The following is a 25,126-nucleotide window of genomic DNA, read 5'->3' as shown; positions in this document are numbered from 1 at the left end:
CTGTAATGAATTCTAAAAGCAATCAGGGAAATGTAACATTGCTGCATCATGTTACAAAATGATGATATATGTGTTGTAATAAACATAAACAGTTTAGCGTTGCGGTTCATAATGTTTTTTGCAAGAGCTGCATCTCACCACAGTGGAGCTGCAGCTGATTATGAAAATCATAGAGTTCCTCCTGGATGTCTGCAGGGCATGGGCAGTCCTCTCCCATACTGAAGTTCAGCAGCATGTTGATCTAAAATGTGGGAAAATGTTCAAATCAGATGCATAGAGATACAACAAAATGCATTTACAAATTACTGTAGTACATTGTGCAGGACTGGAGACTATCCCAGCTTTGTTATAATGTTGTTTTTATTGCAGGAATCACAGAGAAAGAACGCAGCCCGAGTGGCTAATTCTCTCTCTGCGCTAACAGGCCGAAGGACACCATGACAAGCCATTAAACGAGCTGTGCAGTACTGAATTCTGTCTGCAGCCGTGACCTTAAAGAAATGCTCTATGTATGTGCGCTCTTGTGCAGATGAGTGTGCCCTCCTGGGGAAGCAATGCCATCAAACCAAGACCAAGAGGAATGAATTTGCCTTGAAGCTTTGCTCGCACACTCTCACATACAGACAAAGAAGAGAGCTTTATGGAACATTAGGAGCCAGAAGCAGTTCTGGTTCTCTCTGGGCTAAAGGAGGCAGAAAGAACTGAACCAAAATCTACATTAATCTCAAATTAGTCATGTATTTAGACAACAACAGTACTGACCAATCAGTTGAAGCCATGAGCCTGCAGGTTTTCCGTATACTGAGTTATTACAGAGTCACGTATTCTTTTTTTATTCTTTCTCTAAATGATGCACAATTACTGGCATTTACCCTCTGCAGCTATTTTGCACACTTGCGTCACACGAGCGTCACTACGATCACTCGGGAGATATGCGCACTGTCAGAAATCCATTAACAGAGGTACACAACTGCCGGGGTAAAGCTGTCATGAGGGAGCCCCGGCACAGACGAAAAGTGGTGCTGTGGTGGAGAAGCGCAATACATCACCTCTTTTTTAATGCTTTACGTAAAAATGGAATAATCTGGTGAGTGTCGCGTTTTAAAATGAGGTAAACAGAGTCTCAACTGAACAAAACTAATATGACACAAATGAAGGCAAAATGCAGAAATGTGAAAAATTAAACACACCCTTATTGTTTCCTTTGGGATTAGGAGGGTTAGTGGCAGCTAGGTGCTGCTAATCAAACACACTCAACTCATTGATCATCAGTAGGCAGATGTTTACTAGTCTGGAGATTTCAGGTGTGTGTTAACACAATGCCTTAGACCAGCAATGGTCTTAGAGAAGCAACTGTTGCTGCCCATGAGGCTTTTTCCAAACAGTTTGAAGTCAATCACTCTACAGTGAGGAAGATTATTCAATAGTAGCAAACACTCAATCTTTTCAGGAGATCCAAGAAAATTCAGCCCAATTTCAGATGTGCAATGCTCACAGAAGGCCTTGTGGTAAATGTTCAATTTCATGACACTATCAATACAAAAAGACTGAACAAGTAAGGCTTGTTTGGAAGAGCTGCCAGAAGAAAGCCTTTTCTCTCTACAAAGAACAAATCAGGAGACTACTTTTATGATTTCTATGTATCATTGAGATGTTCGGCCATATTGCACAGTGCCAGACAAAACACAGCATATCAGCACATAACAGCTCTTACCACTTGTCAAGCACGGCAGTGGAGGGAGATGATTTGGCTTTTGTTTTGCAGCTACAGAAATTATGTAGCTAGAAAAGTCTATGAACTCTGTACTGAAGTATTTGAAAGTCAAATGTGAGGCCGTCTGTCCAACAACGGCAGGATAACAATCCCAAACACAGCAGTAAATCTACAACAGAATGACTGCAAAAGATAATAATCTAAACTGGAACAGGCCAGTAAATGTCCGGACCTCAACCCGATCGAAATGCTACCCAGAAACAAGTGCCCACAAACCTCAATGAACTGAAGCAACACTGTAAAGAAGGGTGGGCCGAAAATCACCAACAACAATGTGAGATATACGTTAAAGTCGGTGACTCCCAAAGCTTAGGCCGAGGCCCCCTGGTGGGCTGCACTAATAACAGATATTGAGTTTGAAATCACTCAAAAGTAAGCACAGTTACATATTTATATAAAAAGGAAATAAAAAAAGGTAATGGGAGGTGGTTAGTTTTAATATTACTCATTACCCCAACCTAACTTTACTGCTCTTGTATTGAAGTTTGTGGCAGGTGGGTCACTCATTAGCCTTAACAATTTATATGTGTTGTTTATGTTTTTTAATACATTTTTTTTTTTTCAAAACACGTCACTTTCTCCTGTATTTTGATTAAGGTGAAGATTTAAGTTTGGGTGAGCCCCATGGGATTTTTACATGGGTCACAAACTGATTTATAACTTATCTATATATAATATATAATAAATAATATAACGTAACATAAAATGCATGTAATTTAATGTTGCTTTCTTAATGTGGTGAAACATTCATAAATGCAAAGCAAAATAACTCCGTAAGCATTTTGCTTCCTACTTTGGGATCCGATGGCTTAGACCCGGCGTGCTTCTTCTCACCTGTTCTTGAGGCGGTGATCTGAACTCTTTGGTCTTCTTTGCTGTAACAGCAGCAGACATATTGAGGGCCAGCATCAGCTCATTGTAGCGGAACTTCTGGTTGTACTGCAGCTTGGACACGAAGCTGTCAGAAAAGGACACAATGGCCTCGATACGGTGCTTCAGTTCGCAGTCACAGAAATAGTGAAGCAGCTCGCACATCTGGAGAGGAGGCACACAAACAGGTACTCTTCCATCACTATTGTGACAAAGCAGGTGTTAGTTATCAAGAATGACACAAACATATCGAAACGCCTTATGGCTTCACATTATCCCACTTGTTAAAGAGAGATATTTACTCGTGAGATCATTTGTTCGATACGAGACGGAGCTATTTCATGTTTGGCTGATCTCTGAATGGGCCTATTACATTAGAGCAGTTACGGAGCATGTGAGAGGACAGCTGTGTGGTTAGTTCGTAGCTTTGGATTGTCACTTTAAGATTACAACGTGCATTGATTTCACATGTTTTGGTCATTTTTATTTGTCTCTTGTGTATACAATTGTGTGTGTTTTCTCAATCACCTGTCGTTTAACCGGCTCTGGCAGCCTCTTCTCCAGCAGTCCTTCCATTGGCTGTTGAGCCTCTTTGATTGCCTCCTCTTCTCCAGCTTCCACCGCCTTTTCCTCTGCCCCTGTTAGTCCCTCTTTGTCTGTTGTCCCCGTGGCTCCCTCCTCTCTTGCCTCTTTGAAGACGTTCGGGTCAATGAGCAGTAAAATCTTACGAACGTCCTCGCTTCCTAAAACACCCATCGTCAGCAAGGTGCTAATGAGCTTTAGGATTGGAACAAACTGGTGCTCCACGCATCCTCCGACAGGATCTCGGATGTGGTGCCCTCCGCTTTGAACAGCCTCTGTCAACATCAAAATCGCTTTCTCCTTCAGTGCATCCAGTGGGATTTGGGGACTGTACAGATGCTCCCGTTTGGTGCTGATGAAGCACGGTGGGGTAAAGTTGAGGCGAGGTTTCAGGGAGGTGCTAAGCCCCACCCCGGGCGGGAGGTGCTTTTTAGAAGCATCAGAAAAGAGACGAATGGAGCGTGTCTCGGCCGTGACAGGAATGACGAACTCATCTTTCATCATGAGTCGCGCCTCTTTGGCTGTCTCCAGGTGGATGCTAATCAGAACATTGTAGAAGCCCTCGCGTAACATGCCAGACAGGTACTGATTGTCGATTGTGTATAAGAGCTGTGATTGGTCCAGGTGGCTGCAAAGGGCGTGGGCCACACGAGTGTTTCCCAGAGCACAGAGGGCACAGTACAGTTTCAAGGTGTGATAGTGGAACTTCTTCATGTCCTCCTGCTCCGAGAGCTCCATGACGTCAACGCACCTTTCATTAAAGAGAGCAAGAATTAGCAGGATTCATGATGGTTCATAACACGAATCTTGTGATCTAGTCTACTTAGTGGTCAGGGAGAAACTTTAAAAACAACTCATATTATTCTATCTTGTGGATTTTTTAAGCCAGTAAGTTGCTTTTTACGTCTGACAGCATCTAATGTGAAATTCTCAAGCAGCAGCCTCTAGAGCTAAAAAGTAAAGCCAGTTCAGTGCAGTTGGACCTGAAATGGTCATTAAAGATGTCTCCATAAGCCAGTCACTCTCAATAAAACCCAGTCTTAAAATGCCCAACTTTACCATGGAAGGTTTACAACCTGGTATAAAAAAAATACTACTCCTCGCCTCCTATCAATGTGAAAATCCAAGGTGACTTACATCTTTAGTTATCACATCACAAGATTTTCAGAAAACTTGACCTTCAAGGTGACTGAGATTCAAATTTGCCTGACATTTCTAATAGATACCGTTATGGTATCAATTTGAAAACCCTACATCGCCTCATTCTCGAGTTATTGTGTTCACAAACTTGGCTGCCCACCTGCCCGGCTGGGTGAGGCTTTCACAGCTGAGGGTTAGAATGATTTTTCCCTCTGCAGCTAATTTACCCCCCTTCACACTAACTGTGAGGAGCATGGCTGCTTTCACTCACAGGTGGCTGCCTGATAGCCGCTAGACTTCACGTTAGCTAATTTGAGTCACTCAACCATTTTTGTGTTGTTGGTGCTTTTTCTGTCTGACAGAAAATATGGATAACTGTGTGGTGAAATTACTGTAATTTATTAGTTATGTTATTGGTGGTTTGTTGCTTACCATTAACTAAGAATCATGTGTTTATGCGATGTAGGTTACTAGCCAAGTTTGCTAGTCGTAGCTAATAGAAATGCACTCTAAACTCACTTCTTGCTCTTAAATTTAAAAAGTTCAGTGGCCAGAATCTTAATAGTTATACGTCAGAATGTAAGGTGATAATAACTTGAAACTCCCTGTGCCTTAATCCTTCTGGCTGCTTAATACACTTGTCACAAACAGTTAAAACATTAGCATGATGATTTAGCGAAGCCCGCGGTGACAACTTCAAACCTGTTTTGTCTGTCTAACAGCTTAAAGCCCGGGACATTTTAATACACAGTGACATAAAACTGAGGAAAGCAGCAAATCCTGAGTGACTGTTGAGATTTAAAAAAAAAAATACTGTGTTACCAAAAAATAAAATATAACTAAATCACTTTATTGCAATGTGCGCTTACAGGAAGCTTGTCTTTATCAAGAGTTAAATGGGAATATGAATACCACTGTCATTACTTAAGGCTAAAAATAAAGCTAGATGAAACAGGAAATTGGCTTTAAGAAAATGGAAATGGAGCAAAACAGTTAGCCTTGTTCTGATCACAAAACAAAAAAGCATTTAGCAGATCAGTATTTAGTACATCTTTTGTTTAAGGATAAAGAACACAAGTTGTGTTTCAACAGGCAGTTGCATGCTGTCTCTGGTCCTCGGTAAAAAAGGGTCAGTGTTTGAAACTTCCTGTATAGATTCAACATTTAAGATACTGTGTGAACTGACTAGTGTGCTTGCAGCTTATAAGCGAACTAAGCCTTGTTCCACACCTGTTCTCTTCAGGTATGTGCACTGCCAACATCTCCAGGGGCTCCACGCACTGAACCACCCAGCCATGCCTCTCATTAACCCTGGCCGTTTCCACTTTGAGGAAACTGTTGGGCATGCGGCTCCACAGCACGGCATTTATGGTCTGGACATCCAGTCGGGGCGGACACTGTGGAACCGGGTTCTTATGCTCACTCTTGAAGATGGCTGATGACAGAGGCATGGCGTTCTGGAGAGCACACAGAGACAGCAGATGGGAATCCTGTCTGAGCACAGCATTCGTTTCTGTAGTATTGCAGACACACAAGCAAGCCTGTTGTAATGGAAAAGTCAAATTAGGAGCCACGCACCTTTATTTTAGCCAGTTCAAACTGAAAGAGGCTGGGGCTGGTGGGTCGCACAAACACGGCAGGGAAAAGCTTGGTGTTTGGTTCCACCTGGAGCAGAGAAAAGTGAAAAGAAAGCGAACAAAAGGTCCAAACAGGAAGTAAATATCAAAAGCTTGAGGAGCTTGAAAGCATGACTTAAGGAAAGCAGCTTAATGATGCATCATGAAAACTCTGCTACTTAGTGCAGTTTAGTTTGCCTGTGTGTGTGTGTGTGTATGTGTATGTGTGTGTGTGTGTGTGTGTGTGAGTGTGAGTGAGTACACATGAACATTTAAGAGTGTCGGCGATGAGTCAGCACTGGGTGAAGTCTTAAAGAATTTCAGTGAGGAAGAACGTAAGAAGATTACGCCCTCTGAAAGGTTATTTGAGATTTACTTTTGAGAGGACGTCTGAACAACAAGTCCACAATTCAACAAGATGCACAGTCACTTCTCGCACGATCTGATATCGTCGTGTTGGTGTTGTTCCCAGATCATCATACTAAATGTTGTTCCAGGATCAACATTGCAAGTGACCAATCAGAATGTTGTGACGTCATACTTTTGCGACTTCGGGAAAAACTGCCGTAAAACAAAAAACTGTACTTAAGCTGCGAGAAACCGCCTTTGTCCGCCGATCAACGGACCCTGACCCTAATCCTAACCCTTTAATAAACAAAACAGCAGAATTGATATTGTCCTTGCAACATTGGAATTTCATAAATGCACGAATGGCTTGGCGCGCAAAAGAATAACGTCACAACAATGTGATTGGTCACTTGCAATGTTGAACCTGGAACAACATTTTCATGATGATCTGGGAACAACACCAACACGACGATATCAGATCATCCGTCACTTCTCTGTTCAGTAAATATGCAAAGGCTTAAATTAAGTTACTGTCAAGGTCATCAGATTAAACTGCAGATGGACTGCGCAGGGATGTATGCATGCCCAATATATAGTCAATAGTGAAGAATAAGGATATTAATGCATGCATGCATCTGCTTCGCAAAAGACTTGATATCCTTTATAATTCATTTTACAAGCTGTTACCAAAAATGATCCACTACTAAAGCCATAAAACTATACAAACTGACATGTCTGTGAAGGTTCTCAGTCATTCAGGTCGTCGTAGTCTAAGGAGCTTGGAAAGAAAAGCGTCTGGACTTCTTTAAGTTGCTTGAAGACGTTTCACCTCTCATCTGAGAAGCTTCTTCAGTTCGCTCAGGTCGCTTAGACCTCTACATTGGAGAGACCAAACGGCCACTTCATAAACGCATGGCACAGCATAGAAGAGCCACCTCAACGGGACAAGGGTCAGCTATCCATCTGCATCTAAAGGGCAAAGGTCACTCTTTCGAGGACACCAATGTTCACATTTTGGACAGAGAAGACAGATGGTTTGAAAGAGGAGTGAAAGAAGCCATCTATGTCCACTGTGAACGAACATCTTTGAACAGAGGCGGTGGCTTACGACACCAACTGTCTGCCATCTATAATCCAGTTTCGAGATCCCTTCCCACACGCCTGAACGCCCACTCACATCCTGGGCCTTTGACCTCAGGAAATCACATGATAGAGTGGGGCTAGGTTTCACAGCGGGTTCACCCAAAACCTGTGACCCACACCGATTTTCACATCTTGGCTCGTGTGATTAGGTAGAGGATCAACAGGGGGTCCATGTCTCTCTTGGGGGCTTAAATCTGGGACTCTCCACTATTTGACCCTAGAACTGAAGAAGCTTCTCAGGTGAGAGGTGAAACGTCTTCAAGCAACTTAAAGTAAAGTAAAGTCCAGACCCTTTTCTTTCCAAGCTCCTTAGTGTACAAACTGACCTGATTTATTAAATTTAACTGCTATTCCCCTCATGGTCCTCTCCTTGAGCATCCAGCTCTGACCACTTGCATATTTATGATTTTGCTATCATCATCAAATATTAACTTTTGTCGCCATGACACTGTCAAGGACCATCAGTGATGATGAGAACTACGATAAACAGAGACCAAACAGTAGCATTCGTGGAAGAACTCAGTCTGCAAGCCCCAAGAAGGTACATTAGGCTGGAAGTATTTCCAGGGCACAATGGTGATGTGCAGGTATTCAGGTGATTCAAAAAGTGATTCAAAAGTAGAAGTGATGGGAATTGTTTATGGCTGCACTTGCAGACCTTGAAATTGATGTCCAAATTCACAGTTTTGTTTCCAAGGAGCCAGATGTTCTTTTAAAGTTGTCAATTGGTTTTGCGTCACAGTTCTCTGGGTTTTTTTAAAGTTAACACTTCATTCCAACCTATGAATCATTCAAGCATAAAAAACACATAACTCAAGGGACGAACAAGTGTTGTGTCTTCACATAACAGCTAGAAAAGAACGAATATTAAATTGTATCTTTGACATTTTTTTTTACTACCAGCCTTTTACAAAAGCATATAATTTTTTCCTTGAATCTACAAAAAAACATCTACAAAATGTACAAAAAAACAACACAGTCTGACAGGCATAAGATTGCCTTTTTTATTCTTAAGGAAGGGAAACGAGGAGAAAAGGCTGCGGTGTGCCACATTACACAAGAACTAGAATGTAAATCAGTGAGAACAGGTCTTATGGAAAGAATGTTTTTCTCCAAATCTTCGTCAATGTGTAGTGAGGAGGTAAGGAGAGAGGTACAACAGTGAGTGTCTACAGCCATCTGTAAAACACAGAAGAAGCTCTGTCATGATTTGGAGCTGCATGTCAGTCAGTGGTGTTGTGGATCTTGTCAAAACTGATGAAACTGTGAGAAGTGCTGTCAGATTTTGATCCAGCATGAAATAGCATCTGGAAAGCATCTGATTGGCAATGGTTTCATTTTTCAGCATCGCAATGATGCCAAACACACTGCCAAAGCATCAAAAGCATACCTGGACAGAAAAACACACAATGGATGCCGTCGGTCACTGACTGGCCTCCCCGAACCTTAACAATTTTGAAACAGAGTGGGATCATATTGGGAGTAAAAAGAAGCTATAGTAGAGCAGGTCAGGTCGGTCGATCCATGACTCCTGCTAAATGCACTAAGTTGCCCCCAATGCACGTGAATAGGCATAGAAAGCGTAGATAAAAGCTCTGAATGTTTGATTGGGGATACTCCATCCATCCACTTCCGCTTATCCTTGTTCAGGGTCACATGGGCGCTGGAGCCTATCCCAGCTGTCTTAGTGCGAGAGGCAGGGTACACCCTGGACAGGTCGCCAGTCTGTCGCCAGGCTAACACATAGACAACCATTCACACTCACATTCACTTCCACATCTATACCTATGGAGAATTTAGAGTTTCCAATCAACCTAACCCCACTAACTGTAGTACAGTGGCACGGTGGTTAGCACTGTTGCCTCACTTCAAAAAGGTCCTGGTTCAAGTCCACCATCAGGCCAGGGTTCGCATGTTCTCCCCGTGTTTGCGTGGGTTCTCTCCGGGTACTCCGGCTTCCTCCCACAGTCCAAAGACAATATAAGTTTCCATTTACCAAAGGGGAGTCAACATCTAAAAACCATCGAATGTCCTAAAGAAGCCTGGAGGACTATTCCTGAAGACTACTTAAAGAAATGTGTTGGAAAACAAAGGCAGTTATGTCAAATATTGACTTTCAAGCTCATTAGAATTGTACAAACTCTGTTTTTGCTCCATATTTGGTATTTCCATTCCATCTTTCTCCTTATTTCCATTTTCCTAGGAAAATATTTAAAAAAACTGATGAGCAGGTTCAAGACTTTTGCACAGTGTTGTAAATTTACTTTTTATTAGTTCGGTAGCATAATTTTGTTTGGTTGCACCCCATCAAACTAGATACTTTTAATTATAGAGAAACACAGCAATAGTTATATTCTTGCTTGCACAGCCTGTGTGTGGTATACCTGGTAGGACGTAGAGATCTCTTTGCCATTGACGGTGAATGTCAACAGGCCAGTGGCCAAATCTATTAGACAGCCGATCTCCAGATCCACATTGCTGCGACCGGAGGTGTGGGAAGTGCTGGTGACATCACCACCCCACACCATGTAGCAGTTACTCCTCTTCACGCTGTCAGTAATAAGCATATATAAAAATCTTTACAAGGTTAGTAATTAAAAATAATCGTCAGCATTTATTACATATAAACACAGAGGGCGTCACCTCTCGTGGACTCGCCCACGTTCGTCGCCCAGGGTTACAGTCACTGTTCGATTCTTGCTGAGGTTGAAGTTGTTGCTATAGTAATGGTAGTCAGGAGTAACCCATCCAACCCACACACAGGCAGGGTCCTGACCTGCGAAGACCCTCACTGAATGGTAGTACTGTAACAAAACAGAGAAGAGAGACTTAGCCAAAAATGAAACACATTTAGTTTGAGCAGCTGCAAACGGACGTTTCTTCTGTACCGTAGTGATGCTGCTGTAGTCCACTCGTCTACTTTCATCGCTGTGCCTCACAGATCTCAGTGGATATCTATCAGAAACCACATTCAAAAAGTCATGAGCGAGCAGATAACATGTCTGATTCAAGGTTTTCTTGCAAAAGAGCTTAAAGTCACAGTTTTGGGAAGTTCAGCACCTGTGTTTAACTTTAAGGGTTTCTTCCTCATGAACACCGTTCATGTCCACCACAGGGCTGATCTTGAAGAAGGAGTGGAACTCCACAGGCATGCTCAGACGACAAAACACCATGTCGGCGTTACTGTTCTGTGTCCCAAATGTCTTGTGGGTGACTTTGAGACAAGGAGGGCTGTCGATGGTGCCGTCGATCCTGGTTACCTGCAAACAAAGGATGACAAGCTTCGCGTTCATCGTCTAGGCCAATTCAATCGTTTTTAAAAATTTCACAGTTTCTTCTTTCTTACCGCAATGTGGTTGTGGTCTTTCGGCACGTTGACAAAAGTAGGCAGACGCTTGCTGAACCACATCGTGACCTCTCGATTCATGTTGACGGCAAATGGCTCGAATCCCTCCTGCAAGCCGCACATGGTGTAGTACTTAAAGGTGCTAGCATCCTTCCCGAGATTCATACGACCCACCTGCGACAGACCGAGGCTACACACTGGAATAAACCCTGCAGGACAGACAAAGGACATAAAGACAAAGGGGGGGAGCAAAGAAGGAGGAGAGAATGAAGTCTTTAAAAATACACAGCAGGAGGGATGGAACATCAATGCAGCTTTTGCAAAAGGCAATTTACAAGTGGCACTTCAAATACGGCTGATCTCCACACAGGGAGCCGCTCATTTTTAACTTATATCACCACCATGATTGTTCTAGGATAAAGCCCTCTGCTCTACATGTGAAGGCTTTAAAAGATGAGCGCAGGATGGCAAGGACATGTGCTCAACAACTCCTCACAGCCACATTCATACACGCTCTTTCTCACCATCCTCAGTTTCAAAGTCCGTGAAGCAGAGCTCAGAGCCCTTGGTGGTGATCAGGATCTCCCCGTTCAGCGTGAAGATCATGGACTTGTCCTCCATGTTGATCATGCAGCCCACCACATCCCCAGCATGCCAACAGCGCCCAAACAGCCGGCTGCCCATGTTCAGGCAGTGGCCCTGCGCACAGTACAGACACAAGGAATACCATATGGTATACACACAATGTGAGCAACTACTTTAAATTAGCTTAACACCAAATAATTAAATAGGATTTTAAATACGAAAGAATAAAGGGCGAAAGTCATTTTTCGAGCAATCTACATGAACTTCACCGATGGTAATACGCTGTCAGGATTAACTGAGTCTTGGTTGACAGCTTACCCTGTATCCATCAAAGACAAACGCAAGCTCATCTGTGCCAAGCTCCACATCTGGCTTACACCCAGGTCTGGCCCAGCCCACTCTCATGTCTCCACCGGTAACTGCCTCAAATTCGAAGTACCACTTCCCGGTCTTCACTGCGTACGTTCTTTCTACCCTAAAGAAGCGGATCTTATCAATGCTGAGGCGCTCCGAGACTTGTCCTGCTGGGTGAAAGGAGAATAATAAGAAGCAATGGAAATATTAATTGGAAAAACCCAGTGGCTGTAGGTAAAAGCAGCAATTTCACATGGCTATTCTCTTTGACTCCAAACTGAAAGGGGATGGAAGGCAAAGTCCCATATCAGGATATCATTTTTTATCCTTATTCTTTGTAAGGAGCATTTTATTATGCACTGTATAATTTGAACTTCTGGGCATTTTGATTAGCACACTTTCATGGGTGAAACTCACCGCCTTCCTGGTCCGAGGGCTCGATGTTGTACCCGTAGCCAATCAGAGTGCGGATAGCTTCCCGCAGGCTGTCCCTGTTTGACTTCTTGGTGCGTTCATCCAGCAGAGCATAAGGAACCAGGCGAGGGTTACGCTTACTTTTAAGATCCTGGACGGAGGAGAAGCAGCAAGAGAAATTTTAAAGTTTTCAGGTTCAGGTTTGTTTGATGAGCCTGTAGCTGAAGCTCTACAGCTGGTTGTGTCCAATATTACTACTTTATTAGTTACCAATAATACAGGGACACACTTTAAAATATGTCATGTTGGCAAATCCACAAGTGAACTATAGACTAGTCTAGAACTGAGAAGATAACAGACAAAGCTGAAATAGAACAAAATCAGCCTTTTGGTTTACACAATTCCCTGACAAGTAAAAGATCCCTGGTTTGATCCCGGGAGGAGACACAAATCCCAGTGGGGTTTTGTCAGGAAAAGGATCCGGCATAAAAAAGCTTTGCCAAATCAAACATGCGGAGCTACCCACTGTGGCAACCCCTTGTGAATAAGGGAGCAGGCAAAAGTAGCGTATTCTTCCACATATTAAGAAAACTGATTTTTCTTTCTTTGCAGTATTTGTATTTAATCTGAACATTTTTTCCCAGCACATTGTGCACCAGATGTCCAGGAACATTACGTACTTTCTGGCTGAGTAATTTGCACAGACCTCTGGACAATGTAAAGCTGCTGCTCTTAGATTATAGGGATGCACTCATAAGCACTTTACAGCAACAATGTCTTCTTTTGAATGTACCTGTTCTCTGAGAAGCTATTTTTTAATCTCTTCAATCAAATTTGAACATTAAAGGCTGTGTTTTCGTAGATGTGTTTACAGTGATCTAAGGTTGTTATTCGTCTTTCACTTCAAACCAAACCTCAGCGCTGTTCACATGTCTGGCGAAGTTGCCGATTCTTTGGTGGATTTGAGCATACCTGCTGAATCCCGTATGTCCATCCCTGTTTGATCCGGTCCTTGGCCCACACATTGTGAGCGTTCTCTGCCAGTTTGTCCACCAGCAGCTCCTGCCCCGGAGTCAGTTTGATATCGGACAGGTCCAGAGGGGACGGCTTATAACCATTGGACATCATGTAGCTACAGGAAAAAACAATGAAAAAGGAATTTTTCCCCCAGTTATGGATACAGTTAAACCACAGGGACTAGTTTAGTTACGTTTACAGCCTGATGGGAATCTCTATGGCAGTAAACACAATAAATATCCTTTATTTCTTATACTGCTGGACATTTTTGGATGATCTGTGATTGGGTTACCAAACATTTTGATTCCTTTTATTTCTCTTACTGTCTTACTATAAGCGGCCGAGTCATTACTGTCCAATTGTGTGATGTACAATGAATATCAAGTGTAGTGTGTGTGCTTGTATCGTTGCTACAATCATACCCACTTACTTCTTAGGGAGTTTTATCTTTTTGAGAGAGTCCTCAGCATTTGGATTCATGTGAACTATACGACAGCCTAACGCCAGCAGGGTCCTGCAGGGGAAAAAATTAACCACAGTGACCAATAAACTGATTTGACAGTATATGCAAAGAACCAGAGAGGCTGCTGAACGTGTCCAAACAGAGCACGATGGGTTAAATTACACATGTCCTAATCTGTTACACAAGAAAGGCCGAGCTATACCCACGGGAGCGAAACGGGCGCCAAGTGAATCTGACAAATTTCCTTCACACCTTGTGATTGGACGGAGCGACAGTAAAAGTGAGTTTGAGGTCTTTCAGGAACTCGTCCCTGTCACCCACATGTGTCTTCCAAAGCAGCGGATCAAGATTAATGACGGCATGCATTTATGTTTTTGATTCGAAGAGCATTTATGTCAATCACCTGCGATGGGCCTTTATAACCCAATTCCTTTCCACCTTAACCCTACCCCTCCATTTTGCACATTTCTGTGTAAGTGTAGAAAGCCTGGTCTCTCTAAAGAAGAGAGGACTACTGGTAGTCTAGAGCAATAGATGCCCCATTTATTCATCAAATGAGGCATGACAGTCTCAACACAGGCAGGTGATCCCACACGTGGAGCCAGCATTGTAGAAACCTCTGTCAAGGATGGGAATGCCCACAGCCTTGAAGCTGGTGTGTGTTTTTCCAATAGAGAAAGAATAGCTAAGAAGTCCTAACAGTGCTAACATTGTCAGCAATTAAACTACAGCACGTCATCGCTGCAGCCTTACTATGAAATCAGTGCACTACCTGCGGTGATATTCCTCATAAATAGTTTAATCCAATAAAAAAAGAAAAAAGAAAATGTATTGTCTGTGAATAATATGTCAGCTATTGTTTTGTAGGCTATTTTTTATTATTGTGTTCAATAACAGAGGTATTGTCCATGAAGACAAAAACAATCCATCATGTTCGGCCTACTTCAGAGTCTCCGTTGACATCTGCAGATTGTAGTTTTTTTCCGTTTCCGGCAGCTTGGAGAAATCCACCAGGCACGGATGCTGCCGCTTATTATCATCCCTTATCTGTGAGGAAAACAGTCAGAGAAAAAACACACATATCAAACACCTCCTGACGTTCTCATCATTGCTGATCAGCACCTCTGCATTCATGTACAGCAAGTCCTACTAGATCTATGCATATGAAATACACAGCCTCATAACTCATTGTCACTGTGAACTAACAAGGGGGACGGGCATGTGGTTTAAGTACTGGGTGCTACTAGTTGCAGTGATTAGACTACTCTAGTGAACATGTTATGAGAGAGGGACAAGAGAGCATGTTTTCTTGGCAGAGCCAGAGAGCTGTATGGCAGGAATACCGAGTGAGAGGCGTAATGCGTCTCTCTCGAGGCTGCGCTTTAAGCCAAATAATCCCTTTGGCAATGCTGCTCAGAGGAGGTGGCATGGCAATGGTGGATGTTTACCAAGAAAACATGCAGGGCTGTGTACAGATATGCAGCTGTTTCCGTGGGTCCAATGAATAGCAGCCAGCTCTTTTGTGAATAGTACAAGAACTATGGGAAATCTCCTCTTTCATATTTACATGCAACCAGTGCAAAATAGCAAAAACAGGTTTATTTTATCTGCTATGTGACCTCTACCACATGTATAACTATGTATAACTGACTCCAACTCACTTGGCTATCGCTCCACATGTAAAAAAAACATAAAACCTTGACAATAAAAAATATTATTTACCAAATCTCAGACTTGTCTTTGTCCTAAATCAAAGATTTGTCGAGGAGGAGGACAGAGTGAAAGCCTACAAGCTAGCGCAGGATTCTCATGTTGTATTATAGACATAAGAGCTGCATCTTGTTGCTGTTTTTTTGTTTTTCCTTCCTTTAAGAGCAAAACAGGTCACTTTGGCGTTATCCTGTGGTAACTGTACAACAAACCAGAAAGCCATCAGCTAGAATTTGGAGTTAAATGGATGAAACTATAACCAACTTAAATTTGGACATGCCTTCTTTTTGACCACTTGTGCAACTGTGACTTACAATAGACCCGAGCAGAGAGTAAACAATACAAACACAGCAGGAGAACTTGAAGTGGGATGGAGCTGAATTTAAATCGGGTACAGTTTTTGTCTTCTGTTGCAGGAGCCTGCTGATTGCACTGCGTACACTGTAATTACAAGCATGCATTTGGAAATACACTAATTTGTTCTTTTAGGGAGTTTAGATGAGAATTTGATATCACTACAGGTGAAGCCAGGAGACTTCAGCTTAAAAAACCCTCAAGCATAAGCTCTCCGACGATAAAAGAGCTCAAAAGTTAAGTCAGATATACTTTTGAACTTGCCCCACAGATCCAGACTAGGTGTTTCCCACTGCTTCTGGTCTTTATGCATGATCGGGCTTGATGCCAGTTAAAAATAGAAAACATTGGCTGTTAATCTGGCAATTTTTTGGACATAGCCAGCAGAGGCAAGAATAACACAGACTAACCAGCCTCATCTCAATTTCACATTAATCTTCCAATCTAAGTATAGCATACAATCATATTCTCAGATTACTATCAGTAGCAGGAGAAAAGATACAACCTCTGCTCCGAATATATAGACAGGCCTTTTGATTGGTTTCTGACTCATAGTGGGTTATGTCGTGTGTTTTGATTGACCCTCTGAACATTTAAAGAATTAGAAACTCCATCAGTTTTTCTTTGAAAAGGAGAAAAACAAAAAACAAAATGCAAATTTTAGTCTGGGTTTATTCCGGTGATGAAATTGCCAAGACATCCTGTTCTGCCCTTTGGGTGAAACAACAATTTGTAATTCATGACTGATACTAGAACACAGACACAATGACTCTGCTACCTACAAACAAACTGGATGTGAATGAAGGATGTAAATGAGTGGCGTGGAAAAGCGCTGAACGTGAACAATGACAGTGTTCTTTTTCCACTTACCCTCTTTTTGGTGTGAACCGCAAATTATAAAAGAGAAAGCAAGATGACATACAAGCCTCTGTGATGGTAAGTTCTCACACTCATCGAGAAAAAATTGTAACTGTCGTGCTTATTTCTCCACAAACATGGAAAAAGGCATGGAGTATGCTTTTTATCTTTTGATCCGAGCGATGAACTTGTAGGAGAACAACATAAGCAACTAAATAACAATCTCATTAACAATCCAACCCTTACCTTGCCATAAGACCAGCCAAGCTCAATCTTATTCATGCCCCAGAGCTCATGGATATTCTCAGCCAGCTTGTCCCGAACCTTCTCCAAATGAGGCGGCATGACAATCTGAAGGAACAGGTAAGCAAATGAGCATTTTCCAAAAAGTTGTCCAAACTATAGAATGCAAAAAAATCAGTAGTTGAAACAAAGTAATGCAATTCTTTTGGAAAAATTACACAAATACACAAGATGCATCAAATTCAAGATGAGCATTTTTTCAGTTGATTTGCATTCTTTATGTTCTTACATGTCACACTGCATCAGAGCCTTTGTGAAAAAGGGGGCGTTTTTCTCATGATCACCATCCTGCACGCCTCCTGTGAGCTTACCTGGCTGGTTTCCACAGGTGTGGGGATGAAGGAGGCCTGCGACATGAACTGGGTGGTGCCCAGCAGATCTCGAACTCCGTCCACATCTCTCTTATACTCTTTCACCGGCTCCACCTTCATCTTCTCTTTTGGCAGCAGAGCCTCATAACACGGTGCGTAGCTTGATGGAGGCAGGAACTTAAAGTCACCGTGCCGTCCACCCAACAGGAAACGAACCCTAACAAGAGAAAAGTTGCTCACGTGACTCTGCTTATTGCAATGTTTTACGTGCACGCTCAAAATAAAAGAAGCAACTAGTAAAAAGAAAACCAATCCTCTACTTTTCTTCTTAACCCTCTTCAACTTTTTCTACTCAAACGGGGACACATTTAGTTCTGCGAATGAAAAAACATTTCTTAGACCTTCGCTGTGCAAACCGTCTCTCGAGGCTGCTCAAAATAGCAGTTCGAGTAGTAGCAGTGACGCAACCAAGCTCATTCTCACTGCGGCCCTCAATTATTAAGCACTGAGGATGTGTGGCTGTCATGTTCTGGCACGTTTAAGTCCATGGAGACGTTCACCCTGTTCACTGGGCCAATTCCAAGCTTCCACACGCTCACGCTCTGCTGTGACTGGTCAATACAATGTTAGCTGCACAATCCCCCGACCAATGAAAGGGGTAGATCAGACCTTGACAACACTTCAACTACTAAAAAGGACGAGTCCGTTCCAAACAGCCTGTTTTATGAAATTGTAGACAATTTGGCTTCTTTCACTCTGTTTGTTATGATGCAGAGCCTGGAGGGTCTTTCCATGTTTAACCTCTTTGTTATTACGAGAGGTGAGGTTGGCATCAGGACTCGTCCCCTGTCTGGTTTGTTCTTTTCACACCTGTACCAGGTGTGCTGGGCTGATGTATAACTTGCGATCCTAAGTCTCTCCGCTCTTTTCAGTCACCAATCTCATGCACTATTGAACCATGTGTCTCTCTGGAATTTCTTGAACTCCAGAGTTGTGAAAACCTTTCAGCCACATGTGCCCGCTTCAGCTTGGAACCTCAGAAACCTGTAAAGGAGAAGACTCACCTGCTCACCTGCCTGCCCACTCTCCACCGATCCATCCTACTGTGGAAACTCGCCTGCACCCCCCACTCAAATAAGACCATTTCCAGTTTCCACAATCCAGTCCACAAATCACGACCTCCGGTTGAGCCATCGCTAACTCTGTTCCTCCTCCTCCCCAGACCTCACATGCGCACGCTCAGTCCCACAGCTTCCACCACATTAGATATGCTTATTCGCCAACTTCAAAATAAACACTCGATACACACAAACTCCCATCTGAGCACGTTTTCTGAGTCCATGCCAATCCTCAGTATGGCTCAGTGTTTCTGAGTGTAGAATGCATTGACTGAAGATGAAATGCTTGTAAAATAAGAAACATATTTCATGATCCAATCAGCAGCAAAGACCAACAAAAAACCCATGAAGCTGACCAGTGCATCATCAGTTGTCTAATAAGTTATCTTTGTTCTTTGGTCAACACTGTTTTAAACATGTTACATAAATACATTTGACCTAACAGGAACAACCAATCCTCCACTTGCTCCAATTTAGCACCAGGTGAAAAGTAACAGCAAGGTGTCACAAAAAGCACTCCAGTTGTCTTTTGCAAGGCTGTAATCAGTGTTTAGACACAGACTTGCGGTGTACAGTAAATCCCTTAAAAAGGAAATGTTTAATATTTCAAGCAATTCTCATGCAGCATGTTGGCACATGAGCGTGTGTGTGAGTGCTAATAAACTCCTTATCTAACTTCTGTTAACCAGCGTAACAACTGGGTCAGTAACACACATTGTTCAATTAATCTTTTCTGCACGTCAGATAATACAGACAGTGTGAGAACAATGAGGCTATTAAAAGTGACATAATTTGTGGAAAAGAATGCATGAAAATGATTTGAAAGACGGGGAAATCAAGCGGAGCGTTATGCCTTTTTCTTTCCTTTCCTTAGCTACACAGATGAACCACATTTTTTTTAAATGAATGATGACTGAACTCTGATATTTTTTATATTTTTTAAAAATAAATTCATTTTCTAATATTTAACATGACCGAACATTGTGGCAGAGGAAAAGTGGCAAAAGGCTACTGTGCTCTTTAAAGTCGGAGTCGATCATGGAATTGTGGGAAAACTGCTGGAGCTTGAAATTCCATTTTCAAGTCACATCAATCACACTATCAGTGGTCACCATGGAAACAGAATTTTTTTCCTGTTTTTTAAGCCGCGTCTAATCTAATCTAATAGCCTCGAAGACAAAATGAAAGTCAGAATATGGAGATAGAATTTTTAGAATATATAAATATGACATGAGTTTTGTTTTTTTTGGTTTCATCCAGGAATTGCAGCATGCCTGTTAACACCCAACAAATCATATGAACAAAAAAAATAAACACTCACTTGACACCTGCGGAGAAACTGACGACAGGGAAGAACAGTCCGTCTGTGTTGAAATTTTCAAACATGCCCTGGACGGGCTGTCCGTTGATCCTGAAGGATATGCTGGGGGCTCCGAGGTCCAGGCAGCAGCTCACCACGTCCTCTGAGGTCAGAATGTGCTGGTTCATGGACGCAACCGCCCGCGGGATACGACCTGATCGGGACACGCGTGCAAACTGCTATGTGAAATACAACCTAGTGAGTTGTGCTGGCACAAATCACACCTCTATCTCCCTCTCTCACACACACACACATACTGTCGGATACACACATTAGCACACAGCGACACACACTCTGGGCAAGGAGATCGTCCCTGCAGGGCACTGGTTCTGTCTAGACACAACTTGGCTGTAGCCCAGGGTTACCGCTCATCTTTTAATGCATTAGTTACTCCAGACACTGGCTTATCCCACCCACCTGACCAGAGGTGGAGTCCATCAAAGCCATACGAGTAGAGATCATCACCAACTCCATTACCACCCCAGCCCTCTCCTCCTCCCGGGTAGGGTGCATAACCTTTTGTGTTCGCCCAGCCGACTCTGAGGTGGGAGGGCTCGCTGGTCACAAAGTGGTCCACCTGGTCGATCATGAGTTCATAGTACCACTTCTTGTACTGAGCCGAGCCTTCACTCACGCCCAGGAAGATGTTCGGTCTCATGCTGGCAAAGAAGTGCAATGTGACATCACCACCAGAGAGTTACATTTTTAATTACAATATTGTACTTTTCACTTTAAAAAAGCTAATTGCAACATTCCATACAAAGTCATTTCATTTTTAAGATAAAGAAGAGATAAAAAATATATAATGATTTCTCTCTAACCTCTGGACATCATTGACCAGCTGGGTTTGCAACAGCAGATCTCTCTTGGGCAGCAAGTGATCGCAGATGAGGTTCTGATTGGTTCGCACAGCTACGCCGTTACACACACACAGTGAACAGAGCACATCTAGTATCTAAAAAAGAAAGTGAAGGAGGTAGGGATAATAAGCAACACCATCTAATGGAAGACCATGACAGCACTTAACACTCACTAATAACTAATAACACGTTTACTTCATTTTCCCTATTAAACCCCAGATGTGCATCTGCACCTTTCTGAAAATGACTAATTATATTTCACCGTCCAGGATGCTGCTAGAGGGACAGTCCCTTTATATGCAACCACTGCATAATTACTCTGCGATTGTTACTGGGTACAAAAACATGTTAAATAATACCCTTTTGATGTTAGCTTAACAAAGCTGTAGAACTAAAGGGGCCAGGATGCTCAGCCGAGGGTGACAGCATAGAACAACTACGCTTTAGCATTGACCTTTTTCTCCTGCTTCCTTTGCAAAACAGTACAGTCGGGCTGATTTACGACCCAGGCCGGCTCCTGATCTTATTTCACTGTTAAACAGATTGTTTCGTGTTAGGGCCACACTGCTACGAAAAGCTCCAGGAGACTTCTTAACAAGAAGAATCCCACTCATCTGTACAGTATGTGGATCTAATAGCCAGCAGATTGTCAGCTTAGCATGGAGACTGTGGCAAAGAATGTTGCTCTTTCCAAGTTAGGTACACAAGCATCTATGAAGTTCACATGTCGTGTGCTTCAACTGTACATATTAAACACCAAGTTCAAACATAATTTGCAGTTTTTATTTGAATGCTTTGTTCTAGTGCATTTCTTAGCCAGGAGTAATTTGTTGTGCAGCCAGTGAAGACTTCACAAAGTCATAAGACAACTTCAATTGGTTGCATGTTACTGTGACATATTCACTGTACAGATACATAAACAAACAAAGAAAACATCACATTATTCCTTTATGAATATACATTTCTGCTTTTATTGGGATTTAAATTGTTTTTCTGGTATTACTTTGTAAATAAATGGAATTTCAATGTATTTTATTTAAAATGTTACTATAATTATACTTGCCAACAGCTACTTACAAAAGGTAAATACACAAATAAATGGGGTAACAAGTCAGGTTTCTGAACAAAGCAATAATTATACTGTAAGTAATTTTAATCAGTCTAAGCCACGGGTAGGCAACTCCAGGCCTCGAGGGCCGTTGTCCTGCAGGTTTTAGATCTCACCCTGGGTCAACACACCTGAATCAAATGATTAGTTTATTACCAGGCCTCTGGAGAACATCAAGACACGTTGAGGAGGTAATTTAGCCGTTTAAATCAGCTGTGTTGGATGAAGGACACATCTAAAACATGCAGGACACCGACACTCGAGGCCAGGAGTTCCCCCACCCCTGGTCTAAACCATATTTTATTATTAAGAAAATGAGACACAAATTCCATTGTAAGTAATTTTAAGTATCGTGTAATTTCTTGGTAATTTTGTGGAAAAACAAACAATATTTCCCCATCTTACATTATAAGTGTGCTGTACATTTTGGTGGGTGGCCCATATTATGGAGCGGTTTAACCTCGCCTAATGTCCCAGGTGTACTACGGGAAAGTAAACAGTCCCTTTATGTGTGAACAGTGACTGTGAAAGGGAAAAAAAATAGTTAGACTTGGCTCCATCATCATGAAGGTCACACAGACCTGCAAATTTTAAAGGTATCTTTTCTTGTAAGTTGTTAAGGGAGAACAGTCTTTATCATACTAACATCGGTTAAATAAAAGGACAGTTGAATAACACAAAATACATCATGTATATCAACATAATGAATATTAAATAGAGATTTAAAAAGGTAAATATGTAAAAAGGTAACACTAATCCACTCCATAATACAGCCCAAGCCCTGAAAAGTATAATGTATTTATGATGCAAGATGTGCAAATATTATTTGATTTTCTGCAAAACTGTCATGAGATTGCACACTACAGTACCTAAAATCACTTACACATTAACTAAATTTACTTATAGTAGAATTATTTCTTTGCTTCCAGTAAAAACCTGACTTGTTACTTCCCTATTCTAGGGAGCCTACCTTTAAGTATTTGCAGGTAAACATAACTACACTGTAGTTTCAAATAAAATACACATTAAAATTCAATTTCATTGCAGTCACGGGCCGTAATATAAAGTGTTACGCTTTGTCTTAACATAAATTGCTGTTCTTTGTATTGCATAGTTATTTTTCAACATGTGCACAACTCAGATGTGTATTTCACCGTGTAGCAACAGCACTTACATAGCAGCGCTCCTTACTGCTTACCTTGTGGTTGCGTCCATGCTTGTACAGCAGCGATATGATGGATTTAATGTGTCCTTTCTGGATGATATTGAGCGCCTCGGGGCTCTCGATTAAAATGCAGTGCAGAACTTCCAGAATCCCTGCACAGCCGCAAAATTCATCAGTTACTTAACACTCGCAAAAGACACACCAAAGGACACTCGTCAAAGATGCATTCTGTCCGCACAGAGCAACAGAAAACCCTGCTGGTACGCTCCTTACTGCACATTTAAAAAGTAAAAGCAGCTATTCCCATGATTTCAGCCAACAGTGTCACCTTTCAAAAAAAGACTCCTGTACCTGTTAAAGAATTTTAATAGTTTTGCGATGTTGCACAAAAGCTCTCTCACAGTGCAGCTTCACTGCAGGCTCATGTGTATCTGTCAGAATGCTAATGAGTGTACCTGAAGAAGACTCCAGTCTCTCCAGCTTGCTCACCAGCCAGTCCAAGTTGTTGGAGAACTGTGTGCAGTTGTTGCGGTTCCCTCGGATTAACGCAGCTGCAGGACACGAGGAAAGTGTGCACGAGTCAGCGCATTGCTTAATGTGACGTCTTACACAACAGAAAAACAATGTCACGCAAAGGTGAACACTTTGAATTCCTGCCCAAAGCCGGTTAAGGAAGACATTGTGCTTTGACACTCTTAAACATATTAGTTTTAGAAGATGCCTTAGAGAGAAGGTGAGACCAGACATAAACATATGAGGACAAACACACCCACACGTATGTCCTAGCACGAAAAAAACAGGGAGACAAAGAAGAAAGGAGGGAGGGATCCCAAATCCACTTAGCGCTGCGCTCAACCAGGTGTGTGAAGAAGGGGGAAGGGGAACAGAGAAAGAGAGATGTGACTAGAACACTAATATCAGTCAGCAGGTGAAATCAGTGTAAATAAGAGGGTGAAGGACATCCTTGGAGGGCAGGGAGGGCTTCGGTGTGGCAAGATGAAAGATAAACTCTACATACGGGCTATCTCAGCTTAAGAATGAAACTCATTTCAACCATGACAGGAAGAAAATCGTGCCTGCTCACAATTTTCTGCTCGTAAATGGATCTTTTTATGTGAAAGCTGATGAAATAACAGTCGAGACAAACACTGTACTCATCAGATGGAAGATGGCAGGATATACAGAGAGAGAGGAGGGAAGCAAAAAAATGCTTTTTCCTGCCAGGTCATTTTACTGAGATACGTCCTATATATGACAGAGCATATGGATGCAGTGCAAGAGGTCATAGTGAATTTGAAAAGGAGGGGTGATGACACTGGGCAGTAGGAACACAGAGAGCAAAACAAAAAGGAGAACTGAGAGGACAGAGATGAAAATTGACATTAGGCAGCTAAAAAGAAATGAGGTCAGTGGGAGATACCCAAACGCTCTGTGTGTGTGTGTGTGTGTGTGTGTGTGTGTGTGTGTGTCTGAGATGACTGATGTTGTTGGGTTGATGCCCTGGCATTGGGCCGCATGCCACCGAGCCTTTTCTGCAACAATGTGTTTGTTTGTTTGTTTTGTTTTTGGAGTATTAGAAAAGTGTATTTATGGTTCATGTGTCTTCAATTCAATTCAGTTCAGTTCAATTCAGTTTTTTTTATACAGCATCAATTCACAGCAACAGTCACAAAAAGGTGCTTTATACTGTGATGCAAAGAGCCTGACTTGGAGACAGTGGGAAGGAAGAACTCACTTTTAAAGAGGAAGAAACCTCTGACAGAATCAGGCTCAGTTAGGGCCAGCTATCTGCCGCATCCTGTGTGTCAGTGTGCAAATGTGAATCTGCCTAAATTCAATCTGCCGTCTGAAGAATCTGTGTATGGCTGCTAAATTAGCGGATCAGCACAGATCGTCATCACCGGTGAATCACCGCACTCTCGGCTACTTTATCTTCAAACTTTCATATTTAAGATTAATTGCAGTTGGCAGTGAGTCTGTGTGTACGTCTGTCTGTCTGTGTGTGTATTTGTGTGTGTGCGGTTAAGACCAGCATCTCACCCAGCAGCTCATACAGCAGGTTGAGAATGTCTTTCCAGGCCGCTCCGGCCTCCGAGCCCGCGCACTCCCCGAAATGTGCAGCGCTGTTATAGACGTTCAGTCGGTCAATACAGTTGGACACCAGAGTCAGCATGCCCTAAAAAAAAGAGGCAGTGACACGTCACATGACCCAGCACATGTCACTGGTATAAGAGCTTCCTTTGATGAAATCTGCCCCCAGTTTTCAGTTAGTGCAATGCAGCTTGTACTGGTTTATTCTACAGACACAGACTTGAAATACCTGAGAT

The 25,126-nt window shown here is 42.4% G+C and overlaps 1 protein-coding gene across 4 annotated transcripts in view; it reads right to left on the bottom strand.

Annotated features, from left to right (window-relative positions):
• Positions 1 to 25,126, bottom strand: part of LOC100702813 (ryanodine receptor 3) — a 105,927-nt gene that overhangs the window by 41,924 nt on the left and 38,877 nt on the right. For 3 of the 4 annotated variants that reach the window (XM_025901030.1, XM_025901031.1, XM_019349097.2), the window contains 24 exons: positions 24,840 to 24,975; positions 23,255 to 23,350; positions 22,833 to 22,951; positions 20,488 to 20,621; positions 20,084 to 20,325; positions 19,628 to 19,820; positions 17,189 to 17,405; positions 16,821 to 16,925; positions 14,596 to 14,699; positions 13,620 to 13,703; positions 13,145 to 13,304; positions 12,176 to 12,323; positions 11,723 to 11,925; positions 11,344 to 11,518; positions 10,820 to 11,028; positions 10,534 to 10,733; positions 10,362 to 10,428; positions 10,117 to 10,277; positions 9,858 to 10,023; positions 5,945 to 6,031; positions 5,597 to 5,823; positions 3,173 to 3,977; positions 2,609 to 2,809; positions 139 to 241 (listed from right to left, as the gene is read on the bottom strand). In XM_025901030.1, coding sequence (XP_025756815.1) covers positions 139 to 241; positions 2,609 to 2,809; positions 3,173 to 3,977; positions 5,597 to 5,823; positions 5,945 to 6,031; positions 9,858 to 10,023; positions 10,117 to 10,277; positions 10,362 to 10,428; positions 10,534 to 10,733; positions 10,820 to 11,028; positions 11,344 to 11,518; positions 11,723 to 11,925; positions 12,176 to 12,323; positions 13,145 to 13,304; positions 13,620 to 13,703; positions 14,596 to 14,699; positions 16,821 to 16,925; positions 17,189 to 17,405; positions 19,628 to 19,820; positions 20,084 to 20,325; positions 20,488 to 20,621; positions 22,833 to 22,951; positions 23,255 to 23,350; positions 24,840 to 24,975 — 4,342 coding nt within the window. Of the gene's footprint in view, positions 1 to 138; positions 242 to 2,608; positions 2,810 to 3,172; positions 3,978 to 5,596; positions 5,824 to 5,944; positions 6,032 to 9,857; positions 10,024 to 10,116; positions 10,278 to 10,361; positions 10,429 to 10,533; positions 10,734 to 10,819; positions 11,029 to 11,343; positions 11,519 to 11,722; positions 11,929 to 12,175; positions 12,324 to 13,144; positions 13,305 to 13,619; positions 13,704 to 14,595; positions 14,700 to 16,820; positions 16,926 to 17,188; positions 17,406 to 19,627; positions 19,821 to 20,083; positions 20,326 to 20,487; positions 20,622 to 22,832; positions 22,952 to 23,254; positions 23,351 to 24,839; positions 24,976 to 25,126 lie in introns of all 4 variants that reach the window. The other variant, XM_025901029.1, reaches the window with a different exon arrangement.

The sequence above is a fragment of the Oreochromis niloticus genome, linkage group LG19 (genome assembly GCF_001858045.2).
Source record: "Oreochromis niloticus isolate F11D_XX linkage group LG19, O_niloticus_UMD_NMBU, whole genome shotgun sequence".
NCBI lineage: Eukaryota > Metazoa > Chordata > Actinopteri > Cichliformes > Cichlidae > Oreochromis > Oreochromis niloticus.
This window is presented reverse-complemented; position numbering and strand designations above follow the sequence as displayed.